Source organism: Chrysochloris asiatica, unplaced genomic scaffold (assembly GCF_000296735.1).
Source record: "Chrysochloris asiatica unplaced genomic scaffold, ChrAsi1.0 scaffold00386, whole genome shotgun sequence".
Classification (NCBI taxonomy): Eukaryota; Metazoa; Chordata; class Mammalia; order Afrosoricida; family Chrysochloridae; genus Chrysochloris; species Chrysochloris asiatica.
Window position 1 is genome coordinate 1,680,214 of NW_006408904.1, and position 23,546 is coordinate 1,703,759.

The 23,546-nt window shown below is 39.5% G+C and overlaps 1 protein-coding gene across 2 annotated transcripts in view; it reads right to left on the reverse strand.

The window, feature by feature from the left end:
- The window catches only part of PBX1 (pre-B-cell leukemia homeobox 1), a 385,369-nt gene extending 368,752 nt beyond the window's left edge, over window positions 1-16,617 (reverse strand). Inside the window, exons 1-2 of one of the 2 annotated variants that reach the window (XM_006876513.1) lie at window positions 16,283-16,617; window positions 13,088-13,161 (exon numbers count right to left, since the gene is read on the reverse strand). In XM_006876513.1, coding sequence (XP_006876575.1) covers window positions 13,088-13,161; window positions 16,283-16,473 — 265 coding nt within the window. In that variant the 5' untranslated portion in view covers window positions 16,474-16,617. The remainder of the gene's footprint in view (window positions 1-13,087; window positions 13,162-16,282) is intronic. The other variant, XM_006876514.1, reaches the window with a different exon arrangement.
- Window positions 16,618-23,546: the final 6,929 nt, after the last annotated feature.

Sequence of the window (23,546 nt, forward strand, 5' to 3'; positions counted from 1 at the left end):
CTCTCATTACCAGTCTTTAAAAGAAAGTGCAGGTTCAGCTGTGGCAGAGGAGGGATTTATTGGAGTGGGAGAGCTTCTTGCCAGAGCAAGAGGTCTCAGCTGGGACAGAATGCCCGCGATTCCCTAGGGCATCCCGGCAAGGAAGGAAACGAGAAGGAATGTGGCGAAAACACTAGCAAGCCCACTCGGGGTATACTTGGCTTGTGGGACCATGCACAGCGGCGCGTGGCCTGAGCCAGGGGTTCGAAGCTGGAGCCAGCGATGGGCTGGGCCACCTCTCCCTGCCGCACTTGCCCAGGCAGCTATTCCAGCGAGCAGCGCAGCCTCGGGGCCCGGGGTTCTTCGGGAGCGTGAGCGAGGCCCCAGTGCGCAGCTGGCGATCCGGTGCTGGAGCGTCCTCAGCTTTGCGGGGAATCAGCCCCATGGTGAAGTCAACAGATTTGAACGCAGGTTCGCTGCAGTCTCTGCCTCTGAAATGCTAATTATGCGGGGTCCTGCGGCCAGACCCAAGCGCGGGTATACCAAGGCCCAGCTCACAGCGTTATTATCCTGTCTAAAAGGGGCCTTGGTCCTTAGCACAAGGCCATGTGGCTCGCTACCCGGCTCCACTGTTCCTTACCAGTTTTTTGTTTGTTTTGTTTCAAGTTCCAAAAGTTTCATTTTGTGATGCACCTTTTTTTTAACTCCTTCCAGACGACTCAGATTTCACTTTTCCATCTAGTCTGAACGAACATGCCACCCCATCCAGCTTTTCCCCCTTAATTGGCCCCAGAACGAAGCTGCCTTAATTTATTCCTCACACGATGTGCTTACTTCTCCAGCCTTTATATTCCGTGCTGCGCACAGCATCACCGCCCACCCACACCCACCCAGGCATTTCTCTCACAAGGGGTTAAGGATTACAGGCACCCTAGTACAGGGAGCCACAGAAAGGAAAGTTGTGCTTGTGTAGCCAGCGCTTTGTGTTTAAATGTTTATTAATGTAAGCAGAGTGCATGGCCCTAGAGCCTTAGCATACTAATTCTGTAGAAAGGAATTAACGTCTACACTCTGAAATCATAGAGTGCCTTTCAGAATGGGTGTAGGCTGGGCTCATCATTAGGGTCTCTGAGAGGCTTTCTTTGTTAAGGACAAAAGATAAATGTAAAGTTTCAATTCTATTAACAATGGTAATTATAAGAAAGATTCTCGTACAGTAACAACATTAGTGGTCCCAAATCACCTAAAGCTCTCAGAAAAACAACTGAGGACTCTCCCTATTTGCCAGTAGGTAAATTTATTCCTTTAACCTGCAGGCAGATTCAACCCTGACTCAAAGCAAGAGAGATAAAGAATTTTTTTCTTTCACACGTACTAATCGGGTAACTCAAACTTCTTTGTAAAATATTCTCAGTTTAAGTTTCCAGAAGACCCACTGACAGGTAGGAGGGAAACAGGCATTATTTCATTATTTCAGCAGAATCAGATAGTGAACAGGTAACTCTCTACAATCCCAAAGTGAAATCCACACCCAAGTTTCCAAACTTCCACACTATACCTTATGAACTCACAAAGCAATAATGCACACTTCCAATCCTGCCACTCTATACTCTAACCTTTGTATTTTTCAAAAGTGATTTCCATTTTAAAATCCAATGGCTACAAATACACTGTATGAAAACACTTGCATTCAGTCACTCAAAGCAGTGAATTGAACCCGGATTAAACTGCAACTGGACTTCTACATGGGATGCTGAACAATTGAAAAACAAATTCCACTAATTCTTTTCCCTCCCAGTTTGCCTTCTCCGATTCAAATTGAATAATGGAAATAACTTCAATGCTACCATAACTAGTTTTACATGACCAGCTAAAAGATGTAAAGATTCACAGGATAAACTAGAACTGCCTTAACAATGAAAAATAATTGTCTTTTGCATCTTGCTCCACCTGCCTTCCCTCTTATGAGCCATGGTTTGTGCAGGGATCATCTTGGGACACATGATCCATGGACTATGGGGTCATATTAGTGGCTCTCTGGAGTCATCCATTCCATAGATGTGGAAATTTGAAACCATGAGGTTAAATGGTGGTCTCAAAATTGTGGGATAAAGCACTGGACTACAGAGTCAGTTTGAACCACAAGATCAGCAGTTCAAACTTACCAGATGCTCCTTAGAACCCCTATACAGGGGGGCTGTGAGTTGGAACCAACTGGAAGGCACCTCAAAACAACAAAGGAGTCTTGGTGTGGGGCTGTAGGATAAGCACGAGACTGCTAATGTCAAGCATGAGCAGCTCCTTGAAAACATTATATAGTAGGTCACTGTGAGTCGGAACTGACTTGATGGCACACAACAACAACAGGTACAAAATTCAACGTTCAACCTTAGGACTCATGACCCCAGGTCCAGCAACCTTTGATCACACCTGTACTTGTTCCATTGTGTTCTAGTAGTAAAAAAGAAAACAAAAACAAAAACCCAGCAAGGTGGTTGGTTCTACCTACTCATTCTATTTTAGGCAACATTCCAGATTTTGTTAAGGATAAAGAAACAAAGCATTAAATGAAGAGTTAGGTGAAAACAGAAAAAGACAGGGAAAGAGATAACAGGGACCCATCCCATCCCATCCCAGCTCCCAGCAGTGACCTCAGAAGGTGTAGTGGGAGGTCCCTGCCAGAAAGAGATGCTTTGTTGCCTTGTGGATTCCAACTCTTGGGGAGCCTGTAGGGAAACAATAGAACTGACCATAGGATGTCCTAGTCTGAAATCTTTAAGATTGCCAGGTCTTTTCCTCCATAGAACAGCTGATGGATTTGAACCTCTGATTTTTCATTTTACAACCCTTTGATCTTTTAGTTAGCAGCCAACACTTAAACTTTGTAACAACAGGACTCACTTCCTTATGAGATCCCTTCCAAACCAAAACCCACTGCCATCAAGATGATTACGACTTATAAGTGACACTATGGAGCTTCAGGAATCCTGATGTGACGCTGTGGGCTAATGCGTCAGACTGCAAAGTCATTTGAACTGCAAGGTTGGTGGTTCAAGCTCACTAGCTGCTCCTTGGAAACCCTACACAGGGTTGCTGTGGGTTGGAGTTGATATAACAGCACTTAACAACAACATGGGGTTTCAAGAACATAAGTCACTGGGAGAACAGCTTCATCTTTTCCCCTCATAGTGGTTGGTGGGTTTGAACTTTGTGGTAGCAACTTAGCTGCCACACTGTGCCACAAGGCCAAGGCAACCCTACGTAATTGGTAGTATTATCAATGCTTAGCCCACTGTGCCACAAGGCCAAGACAACCCTACGTAATTGGTAGTATTATCAATGGTGAGGAAACTATTCAATCAAAAAGCCTACCTAGGGCACACAACAAAGTTAGGATTTGAACTCAGGTTGCTGTTTTGAAAATGTTCTATACTTTTTCCCAAATACCTTCCTTTCCAGAAACCTGACACCTGAAATTCCAACATTAGAGAGTCAAACCTTTGACCTAGTTTTTCCAAAATGCAAATAGAAATTTCACATAAATCCTAATCATGCACACTTCTTAAAGTAAGTATGAATCAAAGGAAAGAAAAGAAAAGGCTGGATGAATGGGATGCTGGGAATGCTGAACTGAAGTGTCACTGGCTTAAGCATATATCTACTGTAGCCACAATGGAAAATCTTGGCAGTTTCTCAGATGTCATACACAGCTTGATCATATTACCCAGGCAAAAATGAAAATATTATTAACACAAAAACTTGTATGGGAAATGTTCAGAGAAGAATGATTCATAACAACCATAATGTCCATCAATTGATGAACAGATAAACAAAATAGAATATATATCCATATAATAGAACATTGTTGTTGTTGTTGTTGTTAACTGCCGTCAGTCAGTTCCAACTCACAGCGACTCTGTACAGGATTTCCAAGGAGCTGCTGATGGATTTGAACTGCTAACCCTGTGGTTCGCAGCCCAGTGCTGATCGTACAGCACCACACCAGGAGTCTGTAATACAACATTATTGTTGTTGTTAAGTGCCATGGAGTCGATTCCAACCCATAGCGACCTGGTATAGTTTCCAAGGAACAGCTGGTGAGCTTGAACCATCAACCTTGCAGTTCAAATGACTTTGCAGTCTGACACATTAGCCCACAGGGTCACACCAGGACTCCTAATGCAACATTATTCAGCTATAAATAGAATGAAATTCTGACATATTACAGAATGGATGAATCTTGAAAAAACTTACAGAAGCCAAACACAAAACATCACATATTGTATGAACTCCTTATGTGAAATTTCCAGAGTAGGTGACTCAACCAAACAGGAAGTATATTAATGGTTGCCCGTGGTTGGATATGGAATCCTGTGTGGCACTGTGGGCTAATGTGCTGGACTACAAGGTCAGTTTGCACTGTAAGGGCGGTAGTTCAAGCTCACCAGCTGCTCCTCGGAAACCCTATGCAGGGTCTCTATGAGTCAGAAGCAACTCAACAGCATTTAACAACACTGGTTGGATATAGGAGGGGAAGAGAATTTGGTAGTAAGGAGCATTAGGTTTCTTTTTGGATAATGAAACTGTTCTAAAATTGTGATAATTATACAACTTAGTGAATATACTAAAAACTGCAAAACTGTATAATACTTTGAGTGGGTGAACTTTATTTTTTAATATATGAACTATATCTTAATAAAGCTGTTTTTTTTCTGAAATAAAAAGGAATAAACGTACTATGTACTGATGCTGTCCTTATGAGAAAGATATCAGAACATATTAGGAAGACAAAAAGAGGTCATTTTATATTATCCTTCCTGCTCTGAAACATTGCATGTTGAATAGATAGTGTACATATTTTCAGAGAGAAAATATTTTTAACAAGGATTACACAACATCTCGAGTTCCTCAGTTGCTGATGCTAAGAAAACGTCATCACTATTATATGCACTTTTAGCATTTTAAAGTTGTTGTCCTGTTTGTGGATAATTAAAAATCTTTGTCTCTGTTCTTATACATTCTTTTTTTTTCTTCTTCTTCTTCTCCTCCCAAACTAGTTCTTGCATTGGGCCAGGATATAGCTAATTCTCACATTACGAGAATGGCAAGAGAAAAAAAGAAAGCAAATCTTAAATTCAGCAAGTTTTGTATCTTTTCAACATAGAATCACACAGAATTTTGGAATTGGCTCTGTCTTTAGGGACCATCTGGTGCAAGTCTCTCCTTTTAATATAAGAAGACAGGGCCAGAAATAATAGAAGCTAACAGAATTGTCTGTTTACTCAATGCCAGGTACTATAATTTATATGTATTACCTCATTTTATCCTTATAGCAACCCTCTCAGATAATTACCATTATTATCTCCATTGTACACATGAGGAAAATGAGCACAGAGTGTTTTAGTAATTTGAATAAAGTCACACAGCTAAGAAGTAGCAGATCTCGGACACAAACCAAGGTACTCTAGCAGCAAAGAACATGTCCCTAACCATGACTATTATAACTTCCTGGTGGTGCTGTAGGATAAGCACTGGACTTCTAGCCACAAGTTCAGCAGTTCAAACCCACTAGCTACACCAGGGGAAAAGATGAGACTTTCTATTCCTGAAAAGATTTACAGTCTCAGAAACCATGTACAAAGTTGCTATGATGGCAGTGGATGGATTATAATTTCTCCTAAAGTTCTTTAAGTAATTGGCCTATGGTCTTATCACTTCTTAGTGGTATAAACAGAACTTGTATAGGGTGTGAGGTGCCCACCAGTAATCACTCAAGAATAGAAGTTTCAATGGGAGATGTGGTTGAAACAACAGCTTACAACTAAATGTACTCTGAGTGCCATCAAGTCAGTTCCAATCCATATAGACCCTGTATAGGGTTTTCAAAGATTGCCAAAAAGGATGACTTTTTTCACCCATTGCAATCTTGATTTCCACTAATAATTGAGAGGATGAAAGACAGCTGTCAGAGATAAGATCTACGGTAAGTCACTACTGACCTTATTGTAACATAATGGGAGCTAGGTTTATAATCTTATGCCAGTCTCTGCCTCAGTACTCTTCCAAGTACTGACAAATGACATCTCTGAGATGCAGACAGGGCAAAGATGCAACCAGAGAGTTCTCTTCATGAGAGAACACTGGGTATCCATCCTACTAACTCTTGTTGCTGTTGGTTTCCATATAGTTCATTCCCACTCATGGAGATCCCACATGGCATCACCACCGAATTATCAACCAGTGGAAATGTTTCTGTGCCCTGAAAAAGTTAACACAATGGTAGCCTGTGAAATGAAAATGCATGAGCCCTGAGATAATGTATTATAGAAAATACTCCATCTTATACTTATACAGCACAGCCACAAAACACCATACATTGTATGATTCCCTCAAAGGAAGCTCAAAGCACTCTGCAAACAACACATGAAACCCCCACTTAATTTGATTTATCAATTTCTGTATTTCTTTATCACAGCATTACAATAAAGGTTAGGGATTATTTTTAAGCGTCACAGAGCTGATTCCGACTCATAGCAACTCTGTATAGGGCTTCCAAGGAGTGACTGGTGAGTTTGAACCGCTGACCTTGCAGTTCAAACTGACCTTGGGGTCAAGTGCTTATCCTACAGTACCACACCAGGAGAGACCCATGATTATCTTCTTCTAACCTAGACTAGTGTTGTATGAAAGAACAGAAGGTTAGCAATCTCCTTCACAAGGATGGAAGAGGTTCTTGGGCTTACAACATCACTACCTGCTTTGTGGCATGGTTTTGAAGTCCTGGTGTGGCACTGTAGGCTAAGTCCTGGACTGCTAACCACAAGGTCAGTGGTTCAAACCCACAAGCTATGCCTCAGAACCTCTACATAGGGTCACTGAGTCAGAACCAGCTTGATGGCACTTAACAACAACAACAAACCTAGACTAAGGGAGTCCTGGTATGGTGCTATAGGGTAAGCACTGGACTGCTATAACCACAAGTTTGGCAACTCAAACCTACCAGCTGCTCCTCAGAAAGCCTATAGAGGGTCACTATGAGTCAGAACCAATTTGACATCACATAACATCAAAAACCTAGACTGAAAGGTGTATAGTGGTGCTGTGGGTTAAGCACTGGGCTATTAACTGCAAAGTCAGTGGTTCAAACCCACCAGCCTCAGTCTCAGAAACTCTAAGGAGCAATTTTATCTGTCCCACTGGTAGCGTAGTGGTTACGAATCGGGCTGCGAACCTTAAGGTCAGTGGTTCGAAATCACCAGCCACTCCACGGGAGAAAGATGAGGCTTTCTACTCCCGTAAAGACTTAGATCCTCAGAAACCCTGTACAGGGTTGCTATGGGTCGGAACCCATTCAATGGCACTTAACAACAACAACAACAACTGGGTCACTATAAGTTGAATTTGACTCAATGGCAGTGAGTATTTGGCTGAAACTTAGACTGAAATGACAATGCAAATGGCAGAGGTGTTTCTCAGGTTCGTATTATAATGAATTAAGAGTGGTCCTCGAAGCAGGACCTGAGTCACTGCCTCTAACATGAGGATGTTTTGCGATAAAACTCTTTTAAAATAAAAGGAAAAAAACAACAAAAGTACATTTAGGTCCACTTCACTAAGAACAAAACATAGCCATCCTTTTTAGGAGATTTGAAATCAAAATTAAAGACAAGCTTTTCTAAGACTTGCAGATTAAACTATTTTTCAAAAGAAGCCAGCGTTATGCTATAAACCCTGTCATTACTAAATTATTTTTTGTGTGTATAATTTTGTAGATCTGCTTTCTCCCTAGTGGAATGCATGCTGAATTATTGAGTGTTTTTTTTTTTTTACATAATTGTTGGGTACAGTAAATTTTTGCTATCAAGTGGGACATATGTGTCCCACTGAACTCTGTTGGTAGGACAGGTGGAATCAGGCATGGAAAAAAATATTCACTTAAGTATTACATAATTTCATATACTGCCCCTTCCCAACAGCACACAGGAAACCACGCATATACTTATAAACCTTATTTCACTGTACAGAAACACAGACACAAAAGTTTTAATGCAACCACTCCTCCAAGATCCTGCATCATCTCATACAATAAACTCTCAAACAGCAGTATGTCACCAGCAAACTTCCTTCTGTTTCATGCATTTACACAAGTCCCAACCACACCACCAGCATACACAATACATCGGGAAAATAAGCCTCCAAAGGAAACCCAGAGGTGGGAAATATAAGTGATATTTGTATGTACCATGGATTACAAAAGAGTTTCAATAAAATTTAAATGCTATCAAATTTGAAAATAGTCAATGTCTAGGTTTGGATTTGGTTGTTTGGAGAGATTGTTACAATTTTGCTAATAAAAACCAAACGTTCATGAGTATCAACAGAAAGCCTGGACACTAGCAATAAGTTAATACACAGCAGACAGTGCTCCCCTCTCGGGCCAGAGCACAGTCTGCTGGACCCAGCACCCTCCAAACACCTCACAGCTCCCTAACTGACTGAAAGCTTCTCTCTGAATTTTGCCTTTCACATATTTATTCCCAAAGTCTTCAGTTTGACCCAAAACTCTCTCATTTCCAATCATCACAGATGCATAGCTTTCCCGTCTATCGCCTCTCATTCCTAGGACAAACTATAGCAAATTTCCAGAAATCTAGTTCTGGCAGCTACGTGCAAATTGCTCTTTGCACCTTCTTCCCCACATCTCAAATACCAAAGTTTTCCAAAATCCGCCTCCAAAAATCAATTGTACAAAATGGAAAGAAGGGACACTTTCTGCTTGTAGTAAACTCATCTCGTATTGTGTCACAAAGAGGATCTTATTAGTGTAAATCTATAGCTTATATCTAGGTTACAATAAATAATACATAGCTAATCACATTATTTCTGCCTTTGCACGGTGCTGTGCCTGAAGTGTTCAGGTAAAACTGGCTTGTAACTTCCCTTCATTTGCTTCTCTTTTCTCTCTCACTAGTCAGTCCCTTTAGAGCAAAAAACCTAATAAATTAAATTGAGACCAAATACTTGAATTCTCTCATCAAGCAAGAAAAAGTTTGCATATTTGTCTGCCATTAGTGAATTTCTGTGAAACACTCACTCCTACCATTTCAACCCTAAAAGGAATCATATCAGAGTGGCTCTGCATTGTTTAGTTATTTCACTCCTGTTCTGTGCTTAAAGCCCAAGATCCTCAGAATGAATTCCCTGCAATAATACACAGCCTCATTCCATAATGTCCTACGACCACCACTTGAATATACAAACACACACACACTCATACAAATTATTCTCCAATGCTTTCAAGAAGGAAGAGAGAAGTAGATACCCCAAACATAATTGCTATATTAAAAAGAAGTGGCAGGCAAGAATAAGGGAAGATGTCAAAAGTGAAATACAGTAGTAGACTTAAACACACACACATACACACTACAGTTCTGTGATGGGGATGTTAATTGAAGACAGAAAGAAAAAGAAAGAGAGAAAACAAAAGGGTGCTAAGGAAGCAAAATAATAATTTTTTAACCTCCCTCCAATGATTTGATTCGGGTGGACTTCAGCACAGATAATAAACAGAGAAAAACTGGCTGAATGTACCCTATATAGATCTTCGTTCTAAAATGAAAAACTATTCAAAACAAGTGTAGCTATTCATTGCTAGCTATAACTATTCTCCTGGCACTCAATTTAAATTTATTTATTTTTTCATCATTTCTTAATTATTAATCCTGCATGATTTTGAAACAGAAGTAAAAAACAAAACAAAGAACAGTTCAAGGTGTTTTTAAGAAATGCAATTATGTTTGACTTTTTTCGACCTTTTTCTTCCACCCCACCAATCCCATCCTACCACTAGTATGTCAGAAGATAAGAAATGCTTCTTAAAATAAAAAAAAGAAAGAAAGAAAAGAAAATGTGACATTAACTACTTTGAAGTCCTAAATTCAATATCTACGTTCCCAAAATGAGCAAACAGATAAAAGTCACATCTGAAATGCACATTGCTGTAGATTTTGACAGGGTTTTTCTTGCTGCTGCTTGAGATTTGCCAAGTGAACATTTTGCTGGCATTCTTTCTTTAAATTAAAAGGAAAAAAAAATATTTAAAAAGCCAAAAAAAGGTATCAGAAGAAAAACTACCCACACTGTGAAGCAAGAAACATGGATTCCTCTTCTTTTTTCTATATCCCCACAGCAAGTTCTGACTTAAATACCCATCAATCAACTCTAATTTAGATGGTACTGCCCACTTCGCATGTTATGTACATATATGTTTCTCTAAAGTTCCAAAAGGTTGGTGAGACGATATTAACTGTTATCCTATTTACTTCTGAGTCTTCTAGAAAACAATTTTCAATCAAGAAGAAAAGAAAAAGGATAAAATAACATAAGCAGCACATGAACAAAACAACCGTGGTTCCTCTCACAGTCCACCTTTCTTATCACCACCTAGGTGAGGCCTGAGATAGAAAAAAAGTGTGAGCACTGAGTTAGAAAACAGTCAAACAAAGCAAAGCCTACCTCAAACCAAGTAACCCAGACAGTCCTTGAGACCGCTCAAGAACACTCATGCAATAAAATGGGTTTGAAAGTACCAATAGGAAAATGTCCCCAAACAGGGAAGGAATGTAGGTGAGCTGATCATGAAAGCCATCTTTCCACTAGCTCTGTATTTAAAAGGTGAGGGGGAAATGAATACTCCAGCAACTTTTACAGACACTTTGTTCCTCTGACACACCAACCAGTGGAAGATATGCTTGCACGTAGAATGAGGGTTCGGCAGATACTGAATAACGAAGTACTCAAGCTGAATTCAGAATCAAAGGGTTATTTTCCACACGCTACAGTTGACTCCTACCTTTAACACGGAGCACTCAACATTCCATGAGCGGTTTTATCCTTCCCCTCAATCCTTCCAACATACAAATTGTAGATGAGGGGAACTAGGCTTATCCCCCACCAATACATACCCAGCAGTACCATCAATCCAAAACTATGTGTGCGTGATTTCCCCCTGAAATACCCAGGGGCAATGGTTCTTATCATTTTAGATCTACATTATTTGATAAACACTTTTGAAAAAACACATTATTCTAGCAACAGCACACAATACCTGATTTAGATTAAAAAAAAAAAAAAAAGTAAACACATAATTTTCCAAAAGTGAAATGTTGCGACAGAAATTTAAAAAATAAAATGTTACCCAACCTAAAAGTGAACTTTAAAAATGTTATTCTGACCAAATATTACCACTTCCTATTACTATAGTTCAATCAATATGAATACAGAGCAAACTCTTAACCCACATCTGACCGGACCTCCATCACACACCCCCACTTTGATCTACAGCGTCAGTAGACTTTAATTAGGAGCTTGGAATTAAGCACCTTGGCCACATTGTACATTTAAGTGGACTAACAGGCTTCCTTTCAATACAACTCTGATAAACTGTCTTCTAAAATAAACTTTTTAGTCTGGTGATCACAAACGCCTTTACATTTTGATTTGACATAGTATGAATCACAATCAGCAAGAACCGATACTAGTTTGGAAATAAATTTTAACAAATCAAATATTCAGGGTAAACAAGCATCTGAGATCAAAAAAGAAAAAAGGAGAAATGAGGAAAAAATATACACACATTTACGGTTCTTGCTCTAGACTAATGAGAAGAAAGAGCAAAGGAAAGAAAAGAAAAAAAACTACAAAGTGTGACAAACTGAAAACGCTCTTTTGATTTTTGAACATACACAATCCATAAATCTCTTAAAAGGTGTCTCACCTCTAAAATAATTCAAATAGCAGCTTTGCAGCAAGGCTAGGCTCTGGCAATACAACCTGGAGGTCTTAGAAGTCGGCACATCACTGCTCAGGTGCTTTGTCTGGGGTGTTATGCACAAACAACACTCACAAAAGCACTGCTTTGACTAATTTTATGTAAACCTCAAGGCCCGAGTAATTACATATCCAATCAATGGTCACATCTTGAAGCTATTTTTCAAAAGAGACCCACAGTCACTTTTCAAAAGGAGAGCCACCCTGTATGCCCTCTCCCCTCTGTTTTTATGTGTAACTATCAATGTATATCAACTGGGCATGCAATCATATTTATTGTCACTTTCATTCATGTCATGCCCTTGCTTATATGGTTTCGATATGAATTATTGACTGTTACACTCCTTGTTGTAAAAAATAAATAAATGAATAGGATGTCAGGTACTTTGCGCGGCTCAAAGCTACAGCTTTATATAATCACCTCCTGTTCCCATCTTTCTGCCCCGTTTCAGATTGCCTTTTTCATTTTTTCTTCTTACAAGACAGACATTTACCCACTCTGGAAAATTAAGGATTAAAATAAACAAACAAGAGGATGTTGCTAAATGTCCTTCCCAGAGCATCTGTTGTTTAAGAACACCTCTGATTGATGACTGCTATTTTTTAATTGTTGCTTTAAAATTTAAATGCCCTCCTGGGATGTGTTGTAAGTGTGTTAGTCCACGATATAAGGTCTAGAAAGTAGAAAAACAATAGAATGAGTGATCTCCTGGCATTCACTGCTGCTTAAGCCAACCACTCTGCCTGCTATAAAATCACAGGGCACTCAAGTACCGATAACCTAACATGCTACAGAGAGAGCTTTCCACAAAGGTATTTGTCAACACTCTGCGTTAAACCTCTAGTCTGTCGCTTTGTGTAATTATGGGGGTGGAGGGAAGAAAAGGAAACTTTAAACAGTTCAGTCTCTCATGCCCAACTCCAAAATTACAGTTTTAAATATGGGGCAAAATGATATTCCTTCAGGATATGGACTTTTACTTTCACATTTTCCCCCAAAGGTACACGATTTTCTAAATTTCCCTTCAGTACCTCTATTTGAGGTCCAATTTCAAGTAGGCCAGCAATAGTTAAGGAAAATAAACCAGTAATGTTTGATAACTGTCAAAGAGACGGTGCGTTCTTTTAAAGGAAGCAGGGCTAAAGGCATCCTATTGGAATACAGGATCAACCTTGATAGCACTTAGTCTGAGATTTTAATAATAATGAGTTAGCAATTACTAGTTAAGAGATGAAATTGGCCAAAGAAAAAGCTTAAATGTTGGAATCTCATTCCTACCTGTTTTTTCTTTGATTTCACACAACACATTAAACAAGGCAGGCTTCATTCTGTGGCAGTTTAAAGCATGTTTTCTGCAAGAAAAAAAAAAACAATAACATGATAGCTTAGGTGGACTTTCAAGATCAAACTGCTGATAATACACAGGGGGGAAAACTGAACATTTAGCCAAAATTGTATCTCCAGCATAACTCTGCGGCACGCTCAATTATTTTATGACTTAATATACAGAGTCCGACCATAGAAAAGAAATGTTAATTAGCTGGGAGAGAGCAAGGATTTAACTCCAGAGTAGAACTAACCTAAATTATGCCTATTTAGGCTGAGTTTTGAATTGCTGTTGTTTTAAAGAAGTTTAATCAAAGTGGAATTCCTAAACCCACTCAGGGCAATGAATACAGCAGAGCTAAATGCATGGGTTTAACAGTTTGGTCTAATCTATGCAAACCACAACAGCCTAGGAGCTGTCTGCCTCTCGGTCTGTATGTGTGTGTTTTCAAATTTAATTCATCCATGTGTTCGAATTCATTCCGCAGATGCCCCTGTATTCTCATAAACACAAGATGCTTGAAAGGTCTTCTGAGTAGAACTGTCAATTTATAAAATTTTCAGTCCCCAAGTTAAAGAGTATGGAAATGCATTGCCAGGGGCAAACATACCCATATGGGGAATAAATTCATTTCTCTGTGTTCACATTATGCCTCTTGTGCACACATCGCTTATTTGCAGGTGTTGAAATTCAATTATTTACAATTAGAACCTTGCACCCATTGGGGGGCAGGGAATAAATACAATTCTGCCTTTTAGATTAGTGATTTACCTGGTTCTTGTGTGTGTATTTGCATTCAGAATGCACTTGAGGAACAAAACAATACCTTTTCCTTTATTTTACTATATAGAACCACTTAGCAGAAGGATATTGTTTTGGAAGCAAAATGCTGATCATATCAGCTATTAGTAGTTAAAGAAATTCTGTTCACTAACTAAAATTAATGTGTGAAGATAAAGGGAACCCCTGGCACTTAAAACACATGCAATTCTTTTTTAATTCCTTTGAAAGTTAAAAAATAGACACATTCTGTTTAAAATAGTAATGGTTTACTTAGCAAATAAAGAAGGTGTGCCTGGGCAAAGTGAAAACCCCCCACAGTATTTGCTAAGCAGAGTTACATTGTTTAACCAAAAAGAAAAGCCAGGTGGTCATCTGGTCAGTTCTTAATGTGGGGTGAAAGAGAGTGAGGGTGTAGGGGGAGACTTCTTTAATGTACTAAAGATCTCTTTTGGGATCTTTAAATAGTTTTCATTAATTGTATTCTTGTACATAGGCCCAAGTGCAAACAAAAATTCTAGTGTGGCTTTATAGAAATACTACATTTCCACAGCATAGAAATGGGGTTAGAGAGGAAAAATAGAAAATTTTCTTATCCCAAAATTGTTTCTGACCTCCCTCAGCTAGGAGCCCACCAAATGGGTGAACCCCTACCTCCACCAATCCAGAGTTGGCCTCAGTTTCACAGAACCGAGAGGGATGAAACATCAGAAACATCCATTTCCACCGGACCACCTCTCTACTTCACAAACTTGTTATTAAACCAGTTTATTGGTATGTCTGAGTGCAGTTTTCTGGAAAAACATAATGGAGAAATCTGTTCCAATTCTAAAGAGAATTGTCAGTGGGAAATCTTTCACTTAAAATTTGAAGCTTTTCCCCATTTAAAAAAAAAAAAATATATATATATATATATATTATAACAGGTCAAGTTTTTGAACAGTTCCAAGTTCTCAAGCACCCATAAACCTCAGTAGTTTTCAGTTTACATGTTGCATGTGCTCCCAGCTAAAATAAGGCTGTAATTCATAACATCCATGCTTTTGGCTGCTCTGTCTCATTTTCTCAACTCAAACTATTTCCCCCCTTACACACGGATACATATAATGACATCTTCTTCATCTAACTAACTAATTTGAGGTATAGGGTTTGTGTGTGTATGTTTAAAAGAATTAAAAGAAATATTTCTGAGATTTAACAAGGCTGAGTAACTGTAGAGACATACACGGTCATTAGATTTTTTAAATTCTTTCATCGCAGACAGGGCTTCTGTAAGCTGTTAGTGGACTGCCATTTAGACCGTGTTTTATTTTGAAAGGGAATTTTCTGTAAAATCCTAGAGTGCAAAACTATAGCAGTGACGGTCACTTAAGTTGAGAACCTACACAGCTTCTTTATTATGTTTCCATAATGCAGATCTCCAAGGCCTACGTCCTGAACTACATAAAATTCACACATGCTTCCGTTTCTATTTAGTTGCATTCTAAGTAGCCCTGAAGGAAGCATGGGTTAAGGAACATGCTTGATTTTTGTCACCCACCCCTTTTTAAAGGACCATACACTGCAGTCGGTGTCACCGAAGGTTAGGAAACCAACTCTAATTAAGAGACAATAAAGTTAAACTAAACATCTGAGTCTCTTTAAACTAACAAATACGTCTAAAAGCAACATTTTCTTTTCTCTCTCTTTTTTGGGGAAATAGAATTAAGTAAATGCAAAATATGATCTGGATAGCTGACAACTACTGACAAAGAAATGCCCTGTTTTGGGTTTTTTTTGTTGTTGTTTTTTAAGCCAGGGGGAGAAGGGGGGTGGGGGGGTTAAGATCAAAATTAATTTTTGAGTGGTAAGTCAAAAGAGGAAATCAAAAGTCGCTGGATTGGCAAGGAGTCAACTCAATTTGCGAATAAAGTGTTCTTGGGACAATTTATTTGGTAAGAAAAGGAGTCCCTCAACAAGGAAGCATGGAATGCTGTTCAAAACTTGACAATCCTGCTTTCTCGCTGATACTTTGTTAAAGCAGTAAAAAGTGCCGAGGGCCGCTTTTGGATCAGTTGGCAGCATTTTCGTCGTTCCTGTGTTAGTGTGGATATATATGAATATCTCTATAATCACACACACACACACTACATATATATGCATATAATTCTATGTACACAGCCACATCACCGCATGGGCGATTACACTTTCGATAACAACGCTCCCTTAAATTATACTCCTCCGCCATGTAGTTGCTTGCCAAAATGGAAAAAGAAATAACATTTAAAAAGAAAGCGCTGTGGTGATTCGGTTCCCATTGTTTCCCCTTGCGAGAGGGAGAAAAACAAAAAAACCCCAAGAAAGGAAAAGAAAAGCCTCCATCTCACCTGGCCTGCGCCTCATCCAAACTCTGGTCTGTGATGGTCATAATTTGCTGTAAAATGTCTCCAATGTCCTGCTTCCTCCCGCCCTCCCCCTCGGTCCCTCCGGCCCCATCCTGCAAGTGCTGGGACAGGCCGGGGTGTCCGGCCATCCCGACCCCAGCATGGGAATGCATCAGCCTGGGCTGCTCGTCCATCTCCAAAGGCAACGGCAGCCCCCGGCTCTTCCTCTTCTGCTCCTCGGCTCAGCTCCTGGGAAGCACCGAGGCTTTTTATCCGTCAAGCTGTCTTCAAATCCTTTTCAGGATAAACAGGGAAGGGGGAAAAAAGAGCACCAAAAGAAAAAAAAAAAAAATCCCTTTGCCTCTTTAGAGGATGGTGGGAGGATGGGGAGCGGGGAGGGGGAGGGGGGCGTGAAGGGGTTGCGGGGTGAGGGTGGGGATAAGGGCTGGTGGGGAAGGGTGTTGACTCCAAAAAGCAAGAAAAAATAAACCACCTTCCCACTTGGCGAAAAGAAATCAGAGCTGGCTTTTGATTTTTCAGTCCGGTCTCCTTTGCAAGGCAGAAATGGGCTCTCGGCGCTTAAATCTGTGGCTTAATCCTTTTGCAAATATGCATTGATCGGGAGAAAGGAGAGGAAGGCAGGGGGATTGCAATGCAAACTTTCCCCCCCACCCCCCGCTGCCCCCCACCCCCACTCCGGGCCAGAGTGATCTCAAAGGGGGTGGGCTGTTGCAAAAGCCAGATCTCCCCAAGCCGCGGTGGCAAGCAAAGCACAGGCTCTCTTCTCCTCCGTGTCTCTGCAAACTCCAGCAGCCCCGTCAGCCTCCTGCTTTTGTTTAGCTCAGGCTCAGGACTCCAGAAACATATACAGAAAAACCACAGCCTGAGAGGAGGAGGAGGACAAGAAGGAGGAGAGAGGAGGGGGCAGAGGAAAGGGGGGAGGGGCGGGGAAGCCAGGAGGCGGGGGAGAGAAGGAGGGAGGAGGGCGCGCTGGCCCCGCCCCCGTTCCCTGATTGGCCATAAGAGAAAAGACGGGCCCCTCCTCCCCCTACTTTCCTCATTGTGCCTCCTCTTCAGCCTCCTTCTGCTCCTCCTCGCCCGGCGCCCTGTCAATCAGAGTTCAGAGGTGGGCCGGGAAGGAGGCTGAGCTAATACCAAGTCTCCAGTCCTTAAAGGTGCAATGGTACAGTAGTTACAGATCGGTTAGTCAGTTTCCACTTTTCTTTCTTGTCTCTCTCAGGTTTTGTCCTTTGAAAAAATGTGGCTCCAGTTTAATGCAAATGTTTAAAATTAGCACGAAACTACACAGATGATTTGGAGTTGTTTCGATTTTCTCTTGCTCTAACATTGCCACTTCAAACTTCAGTCTTTTATATCCTTAGCACTGAGGGAAATTGTTGAAAGCAAAGTTTGTCAGCACGAAGTAGTTATGACTGAAAATGAATGGAACTGTTAATATAATTAACGATCGCTAATAAGCATTAGAGAAGCCTTGGTAGCGTAGTGGGTTCCGCTTTGGACAGTTAACCTCAAGGTAATCAGTTCGAATCTACCAATCGCTTGCAGAGAAAGATGAGGTGTACTGCTCCGGTAAAGATTTACCGCCTTGGAAACCCTATACAGGGTAGCTCAGAGTCGTAATGCTATGAGTCTGAACCAAATCCAGGACTCACCATCACCAATAATCATCATATAAAATAATAGATTAAAAACAGCTATCACAGTAAAAGTTAAAAGGAATACCGAACTGTGACAATTTCATTTCATAAAAACTAATTGTGGACTATGAAACTAAATTCTGAAGAAAAGATTAAGAAATAAGTTCACCAAATGAAACTAATTCAACATTGTTTTGCTTTCCCCCTGGGGGAAATTTGTTATTTGGCTTAAATAGTTAATAAAGAAATGCATTATCACAGTCTGGTTCTCATTTTCAATATAGTTTAATAAGTATTATTAACTGGGAGAAGGGAACTGACATTTATTGAATGCCTACTATGCACCAAGTAATTTACATGCATTATCTTATTTAATCCCCAAGACATCTCTGTGAGTTATGGCTTATTATTTCCATTTTTTAAAGAGGGAATTCTGAAAGATTAAATAACTTGTCCAAGTTTCCACAACTATGAAGTATCAAAGCTAGAATTGAAATGTAAGTGTGCTTCTCTCCAAAAGATAATGTTCCCACTATAGAATCTGCCTCAATCAAATGGAATTATTGTTAAGTGCCATCAAGTTGTTTCCAACTCACAGCCACCCTGTATAGGGTTTCCAAGGAGCTGTTGATGGGTTTGATTCACCAAACTTGCATATAGCAGTTCAGTGCATATCCTACCTACAGCACCACACCAGGACTCCAATGGAAGTAACAGTCTCTTGCAGGTATTAGTTACATATGTATTGCCCCTTTTGTAAGAGAAAAGAATTAAAATGTTTTCAGAACCGAAAGCCAAACCAGTTTTTATAGAGTCCCACTCATGGGGACCCCGTGTGTTCATAGTAGAACTGCTCTGGTCTGCTGAGGTGCCTTTGGACATATTTGAACCACCAGCCTTTCAGTTAGTAGTAAAGCATTTAACTGTTTCACCACCCACAGACTCACCCAAGGACTCACTCAAAGAGTCATACATGTATCATATTTAAACAAGATGATTTAAATTGAAAGTGTGTGGTAAAGAATAAAGAAAAAAATAAATGAAATCAGAAAAAAAAGGTATAAACCCATAGCTAAAGCCTTATATGCTAGCTCAAAGTGTACCACAAATTTGCCTCTATTCTTTTTATTAGGCAAAGCAGGCAAGAGAGGAAATCTAACTAGTTACAATGTCTATGAGATAAAATATAGCAGCACAATAAGGAAAAGTTCAGCATATTCTGGAATAGACAAATGTTCCCTCTGTAGCCAGCCCTCTCCCTGGATGGCAGTATAGCCAAAGGAAATGCTTTGAACCACTGTAAACCTCAGATATCCCAATCTGCAAAATGGAAGGCAGTCTTGCCAGGTGCTTTGAAATCCTCAAGTAAAATGTTATTCTTTTCATTAATCCAACCTCCTTCCCAGTCATTATGCAAAACAAGTTTGGCAAGATAAGAAGCACTTATGAAACATTTTGAAACAGTTCTTAACAAGCTACTTATACTTCTTTGTAAGAGGGCATGCAATTGTGAGCATTAGTAATAATTACAATGTCCTATTACTTAATAACAGCTGTTTTATTCACATACATACTCTGACTTGTAACCTGTTTGCATTATCAACACTGATCAAAAGTGGAGCACTAAACTATATCCTCAAACTACCATCAAAGTGTTACTTAGCATATCCCTTATAACAATGGAAGTTACACATCTTAAAGCATGAAACAAAATCAACCCTATACCTACAAGATGTCAGTCTGGGAGTAAATCTAACTCCAAGTCAAAAGATAAAGCATTAGAAAAGGCACGATCAAGTCAAGAAAGTCATTGTCATATAGGAACAGTTTAGTAAGGAAATTAGAAATGCACACAAAAATAATTTGTGCATTGTTGTTGTTAAGTGCCATCGAGTCAGTTCCAACTCACAGCAACCTTATATAGGGTTTTCAAGGAATAACTCGGGGGTTTGAACTGCCGACCTTGCATTTAGCAGTCCAGTGCTTATCTTACAGCACCACACCAGGACTCCAAAATATATAACGGTGATGGCTGTGTGCTGTGGAGTCGGTTCCAATTCATAATGACCCTGTATAGGGTTTTTCCAGGCTGCAGTATAATGGATTATGAGCTGAGTTACTAACTTCAAGGTCACAAGTATGAATCTACCAGATGCTCTACAGAAGAAATATGAGACTTTCTGCTTTTGTAAAGATTTATAGCCTCAGAAACCCTACACAGCGTCGCTATGAGTCAGAACCAACTCAGCGGCACAACATTACAGGAGCAGAAAGCCTCTTTTTCTCCCACAGAGCAGCTGGTAGATTCAAACTGCTGACTTTGTGGGTAGCAGCCCAACTCCTAAGGCTTAAAATGCATAACAGGTATGAGTTATTCAGTACTTGCTATGGTTGGCTCTGTAACAGTGACTCTGTAGGATAAGCACTAGATATTCTGTTCCCATAAAAATTTATAACTTTGGAAATCTTATACAGGGTCACTATGAATCAGAACAACTCAATGGCACCTAACAACAACAACTATGGTTAATTATTATATGCAAAGGTCTTCATTAATTTAATATCAGCTGTGTGACCTCATTACCTATTAATTGAATGAAATACATTTCAATAAATAACAAATGCTAAAAAAACAAAAAAAAAACAAAACGGGTACCATGGTCTAGAAACTATAAAGAATTCGCAAAACTAAAGCCATTGTCATCAGCTGATTCCTAGTCAGAGCAACCCAATATAGGGTTTTCAAGAATGTAAATCTTTATAGGAGCAGACAGCCTCATCTTGTCCAGTGAAGTGGGTGCTGGGTTTGAACCACCGTCATTGCAGTTAGCAGCCCAATGCCTAACCCACAGCACCAACATGGTTCCTTATAAAGGATTAGAGAAGGAACCAATTCCATTAGGATGATTAGAAGCAGGGGTTGAGGTGGGTCTGATGGAAGAGTTGAATCTGGAGAACAGAGATAATGAATGTGAATGTGAGCTGAACTTTGAAATTTCTTGAAACTTTCTGTTCGGCTCTTGTACCTCCCCCTTTTTTCCATTTGCTTTAGCATCTCTACCTTGGAGAACAAGCTTCAGAGTCTCTTCTGACATCCATTTTGGTTTTTCCTTCTTTCCTTTCCTCTAAATGTCTTTTTGCTTTTTTCCTGTATGATGTTCTAGATGTCATAACACAACTCTTCTGGTTTTCCGTCTTGTTCTTCAGAGGATCTCTAAATTCAGGTGGGGTATGTTCCAGGTCATATTTTGGCTCTTGTGAACTTGTTTTAATTTTCTTCAGCTTCATTCTGAACTTGCATAAGAGCAATTGATGATCTGTTCCACAGTCAGACCCTGGCCTTGTTTTGGCTGATGATATGGAGCTTTCCTACTGTCTCTTCCCACAGATGTAGTCAAATAGATTTCTGTGTATTCCATCTAGTGAGGTCCATATGTATAATCACCTTCTATATTATTTATAAAAGATATTTGCAATGAAGAAGTCATTGATCTTGCAAAATTCTTTCATGCCATCTCCAGCATTGTTTTTATCACCAAGGTCGTATTTTCCAACTACTGATCCTTCCTCTTTGTTTCCAACCTTTGCATTCCAATCGCCAATAATTATCAATACATCTTGATCACGTGATTGATCGATTTTAGACTGAAGAAGATGGTAGAATTTTTCAATTTCATAGTCACTGACTTTAGTGGTTAGTGCATAAATTTGAATAATAGTGGTATTAACAGGTCTTCCTTGTAGGCGTATGGATATCATCATATCACAGACTGCATTATACTTCAAGATACATCTTGATATGTTCTTTTTGATGATGAATGTGACTCCATTCCTTTTTCAATTTGTCATTCCTGGCATATTGAAGTAAACCATGTGATTGTCAGATACAAAATGGCCAATACCATTTCATTTCAGCTCACTAATGCTTAGGATATGGATGTTAATGCATTTCATTTCATTTTTGACAATTTCCAATTTTCCTATATTCATACTTTGTACATTCCTTGTTCCGATTATTAATGGATGTTTACAGCTGTTTCTCTTCATTTGGGGTAGTGCCCCATCAGGTAATGAAGGTACCAAAGGCTTTACTCCATCCTCATCACCAAGGTCAACTCTACTTTGAGGAGGAAGTTCTTCCCCAGTCATGCCTTCCAACCTGAAGGACTCATCTTCCAACTGTATCTGACAATATTCTGATTCTCTTTATCAGGTTTCAGTATTCACTATTCTGGTGCTGACAGTGTTCCACTGCTATTCATAAGGTTTTCAGTGACTAAATATTCGGAAGTAGTCCATCTCTCCTGCTTCCTAATCTGTTTTTGTCTAGAAGTTCAGCTGAAACCTGTTCACCGTGGGTAACCCTGGAGGTATTTAAAATACTGGTGGCATAGCTTCCAGAATCATAGCAACGTGCAAGCCACCACTGTATAACAAACTAACAGATGAGTGGTGGTCTTTATGTAAGAACCTTAAACAGCAGAATCTTGTTAATTTGATGAACACTGGAGAACTTACTGCAACTGCTTTTTTACTTTAAACAGGGGAGCAAAAAAGCATGATTCAGTAAGAATTATCTGGTTGCCCAACACAATATGGTATGTAAAGAGAAGATAAAATGCACCTGAATTAGGACAGTGGCAGAATAAATTGAAAAGAGAGCCCATTAGGAGGACCATTTCTAAGGTAGAGCCAGTAAAACTCACTAATTGATTTTATGTGGATGGGAAGAGTAAAGAAACGGTTTTTAACTTGGCTGAGAAGAATGTGGTGGTGTTAACAGAATAATAATTATAGTTATAGGTACAATTTGTTGACTGTTGATTGGGTTTCCGCTACTGTATTTACATTACCACTTGATTTTAACAACTACTCTGTGAGTTTATAATCTCAATTTTGCAAATGAAGTAACTAAGTCTCCTAGAAGCTGAATTACTTGCCAAACTATGGTTATAAAAGCACTCTAATTTTAATACATTACACTAAATTACAAAAGTCAAGAGGAAAAACTAAAATAGGTTAAACAGGGGGAAAAATAGGCTCTTTTTCTACAAGGTCTTCATAAAGTTCATGGGAAAATTCCATTCTCTTTCAATTTCATTTTTCCATGAATTTTTTGAAGCTCCCTTCTATTTATACTAAGAAATTCATAAAACCAGGGTTTGAGGAGAAAGTTACACATGCAATATCTTCTCTTTTGGGGTTATGACAAGGGATATGTAATGATTCTTGTACCTTTTGTTTCTCAACAGTGCACTCATCGTAGCTGTTTAACAAATACATGCTAAACGAATGAATGGTGCCAGCAGTCAAGCTATAGTTTTGAGGACTAGTAATTGAAGTCCACTAAAACATGTTTTAAAGACATGAGTCATTATTAAAACTTGGCCAACTAGCAAAATAGTTTTCAACCGATGTCTAGTGTCTAGTTTACTCTGAGGATTGTTTTTCAAACTTCACTAAAAGCCTACTAGCACGAATTCTCATCTTCCTCAGGACAAAGAGGGGAGTACAAAAGGAATATCCAAGAACCTCCTCCTTTTCCCAGTAAAACAACTGGTTGCAACAAAATGGGACTCCCTAGCATGGCCACAATCGAAAGCCTTTGC